Below are 3410 nucleotides of genomic sequence, written 5' to 3'. Positions count from 1 at the left end.
GTTTCAGCTCGGCTTGTTTCTCATTCCTACTTAAAACCGGTCCTGGCAACATGTTTCTAGGACCACTCTTGGATGATTATGCGCATAATATACCGCTTTGCTATTTTTAAGTGGTTGGTTCATGTTTCAACTATTTTTGATTCAAAGGTTGTAAACTATGAATCTCTCGATTATTTACTAAAAGGTCGTATACATCAACCGATGCAAATTAAGACCTAGGCATCCCCCGGTTCAAAAAAAAAAAAAACTCAATGAAAAATGGTGAACTAGCCGTTTGGTCTGCATCCTCGATTAGGGTTTTCGAAGGTCCATGTCTTGTTTCATTTCCTCATTAATTCATTTCCCTATATCTTAAAATTTCCATGCTATGAAGTCATCAAGAGTACTTAAAAGTCGTTACTCGAAAAAAAAAAGAGTGCTCATCAGTCACTACTCACTACTCACTAGCCGTCCAGACGTTTCATGCCATCTCAGTCCCTATGTATCTCCACAATGGTGAAAGAGTGTTAAGCTTAAAGACTAAGAAATCTTTAATTACTCAAACATTCTCCCCAGCCCCACGAAGCAAATACTAGAAATATAAAGCTATCATAAGCTTAAAAGGCGAAGATGAATTCATGCTTTTCTGCGCCCTTTCTCTTTCCTAGCTCTTCCTCTCTCATTACTGTCTTCTCTGCTTGCGACTGCTGGATGTGATTCTCCACCACCTGCTAGCTAGGTAGAGGACTCCACCACCTCTTCCTTCCTTTCTTCTCCCCTGCTTGCTTCCTTTTCTCTACAAACACAAATCCTCACCAAGGAAAAGTGCAAATTCTAAAGGAAAGATCTGAATTCGAAGCAGCAGAAAAGCTGGAGGAGTTAAGAGAGAGTGAGAGGAAATATATCTCACCACTAACTGGCTTCCATGGTGTTCCCTCCGTCGCCTGCATACCTAGATCCGCCTAATTGGAATAACCAGGTACTACTGCATGATCCTCTCCCTCGCTCTTTTCTGGGTCCTTCAATTCTTCTCTTCTGACTAGAGCACACGGTACCGATCCATCTATACACGCACAGCTTCTTCATAGAAACAGAATTTGGTACAATTAAAGCAACTTAACATGAAGACATATATTCTCCTCTTGAATATTCACAGACAATTCTCTCAACGTTTTCTTGTCTCCTGATCTATGAAAGGTTTACATGTGTGTGTACTTAGCAGCAAGGTCAGCAGCCGAGGGCGACGGGCGGTGGCGGAGGAGGAGATGCACAGCAACAGCATATGCCCGTGGGCCCGACAACGGCTACGGCAGCGCAGCCCGAAGCCGGCGGCCTGCCGAGCAGCTCGGTGGCCAATGAAGTCGCGGGCGAGCAGCAGGCGCGGCCGAACTCGATGACGGAGCGCGCTAGGATGGCACGGGTGCCGCAGCCGGAGCCGGCGCTGAAGTGCCCGCGCTGCGACTCCACCAACACCAAGTTCTGCTACTACAACAACTACTCCCTCTCGCAGCCCCGCCACTTCTGCAAGGCGTGCCGCCGCTACTGGACGCGCGGCGGCGCCCTCCGGACCGTCCCGGTGGGCGGTGGGTGCCGCCGCAACAAGCGCTCGTCCAAGTCATCCGCCGCGTCCTCCTCCAAGCCATCTTCTTCCTCAGCCAGGCAGCTAGCCGGTGGCGCCTCATCGATGCCATCAACCGCGGCATCGACAAACCCGGGACCCACCGGAGCAATGATCCCGTCGGGGCTCAGCTCCATGTCGCACCACCTGCCGTTCTTGGGTACGATGCACCCGCCGGGGCCCAACCTAGGGCTAGCCTTTTCCGTCGGGCTCCCGCCGCTCGGCATGCAGCAGCGGCAGCACATGGACGGGAGCGTGGATCAGTTCCCGCTTGCAAGCGGCGGCGGCGCCACCTTTAGCGCGTCACTCGAGCAGTGGAGAGTGCAGCAGCAGCAGCAGCCTCATCAGCAGCACTTCCCTTTCTTGGAACTTCCACCGGCGCCGCCGATGTACCAACTGGGGTTGCAAGCTAATCGAGCGGCGGGGCCTAGCGCAGCAACACCGTTGCCGGCGATGTTCACGTTAGGGCAGACCAGTGCAACCGAAGAAGCATCAATGAAGGAGGCGGACAGCAAAGGGCAAGAGATGAGCCTGCAGAGGCAGTACATGGAGGCGCTTCGCCAAGGGGAGGGCGTCTGGGGTGGCAGCGCCAGCGACAACACCGGCAATGGCAGTGGCAGCTGGACCATGAACATCCCCGGATTTCATTCCTCGTCGGGTGGCGGTGACGGTGGCGGCCTGTTGTAGCACACCGCAATTTCTTGATCAATACAAGATGCAGATGCATGGTTTGATCAGGAGATGAAATGAGGAGGTAATTAAATTAAAGAAGGTGTTCAAGTTTTAATTCTTCATCAGGTACTACTGTAGAAGCGCTGCTAGCTCATGATGGTCCAAGGTAGGAAATTCAAGTTAAAGTTGCTCCTTTGCTTAACACTTTTGCACCATTTGATTTGCCTGTGTAGTACGTGTCCGCTGGGTCACCTTTCAAAACTTATCACACCATTGTTTACGAGTAGGGATCGATCGCGATACATGATGCATGGGGGGTATATATATGATCACATATATTTTTAATTTACTTGGAGATTCAGGAGTGGTCAGATTGTTTATTTGTTCAGTGAAACTTGTATCAAATGAATGTATTGTTCACTTTTTTTTTCCAGTTAACTTAGTATGTTTGTTCCATATATGTACCTTCTGAAATCTGAAGTCATCACCATGTTTTCCTCTTGTCGAGTTTTGACTGAGCACATCCCATTAGAACTCATGCAAGTTACGAGCAGTGATCTCTTAATTGCATGCATGCCTTTTGTTTTAGCTACATTTCTCTGGTAAATATATGCACAAAGCGTATAGTTCAATTACACGGGAATTATTGCTAATATCTATAGTTTCAACCTAATATCTGTAAATAGTATATGCACATATATTTTGTGATACATTGCAGTTATTCATTTCCAAATTGATTGCTGGCCAGAATCGATCAGTATCGCACTTAATCTTCTAGTGACAGTGTGAGATATCGGTCAGTTTTTCTTCTTTCTATGCTTAACTAGCGGGGTGGCCCGTGCATATTGCACGGCTGGACTTGTTTCAACTTTATGTGATAGAAATGAAATTTCATCCAGTTTATGTTCACCAAATGCATAATTTTTTAAGTGTTTATTTATTATAAAACTATGTGTTGTAATTTAAAAATGATAACATTGATAGTAACAAAAATCCAAGACAATTTATGAGTATGTCATTAGTCAATCTTCTACGTTTTTTACCAACTTTTGGGTCTTAGTGTCATGGAGTAAAGAATATAATTTAATTGAGAGTGAAGCTCATATCTGTCGATAACTTATCTACTCTGATATGAAATAAA

The 3410-nt window shown here is 46.7% G+C and overlaps 1 protein-coding gene across 1 annotated transcript; it reads left to right on the top strand.

The window, feature by feature from the left end:
• The first annotated feature begins 625 nt into the window (after nucleotides 1–625).
• Nucleotides 626–2555, top strand: LOC124697928 (dof zinc finger protein DOF3.6-like). Its single transcript, XM_047230452.1, has 2 exons — nucleotides 626–958; nucleotides 1199–2555. The coding sequence occupies exons 1-2, from the start codon at nucleotides 905–907 to the stop codon at nucleotides 2282–2284; spliced, it is 1140 nt and encodes a 379-aa protein (XP_047086408.1). The 5' UTR covers nucleotides 626–904; the 3' UTR covers nucleotides 2285–2555.
• Nucleotides 2556–3410: the final 855 nt, after the last annotated feature.

This window comes from Lolium rigidum, chromosome 3 (genome assembly GCF_022539505.1).
Source record: "Lolium rigidum isolate FL_2022 chromosome 3, APGP_CSIRO_Lrig_0.1, whole genome shotgun sequence".
Taxonomy (NCBI): domain Eukaryota; kingdom Viridiplantae; phylum Streptophyta; class Magnoliopsida; order Poales; family Poaceae; genus Lolium; species Lolium rigidum.
This window is presented reverse-complemented; position numbering and strand designations above follow the sequence as displayed.

Coding starts and splice junctions, on each gene's coding strand:
- LOC124697928 (XM_047230452.1), top strand. CDS start 905: ATGGTGTTCCCTCCGTCGCCTGCATACCTAGATCCGCCTAATTGGAAT. Junction 959..1,198: donor CGCCTAATTGGAATAACCAG/GTACTACTGCAT, acceptor GTGTGTACTTAG/CAGCAAGGTCAGCAGCCGAG.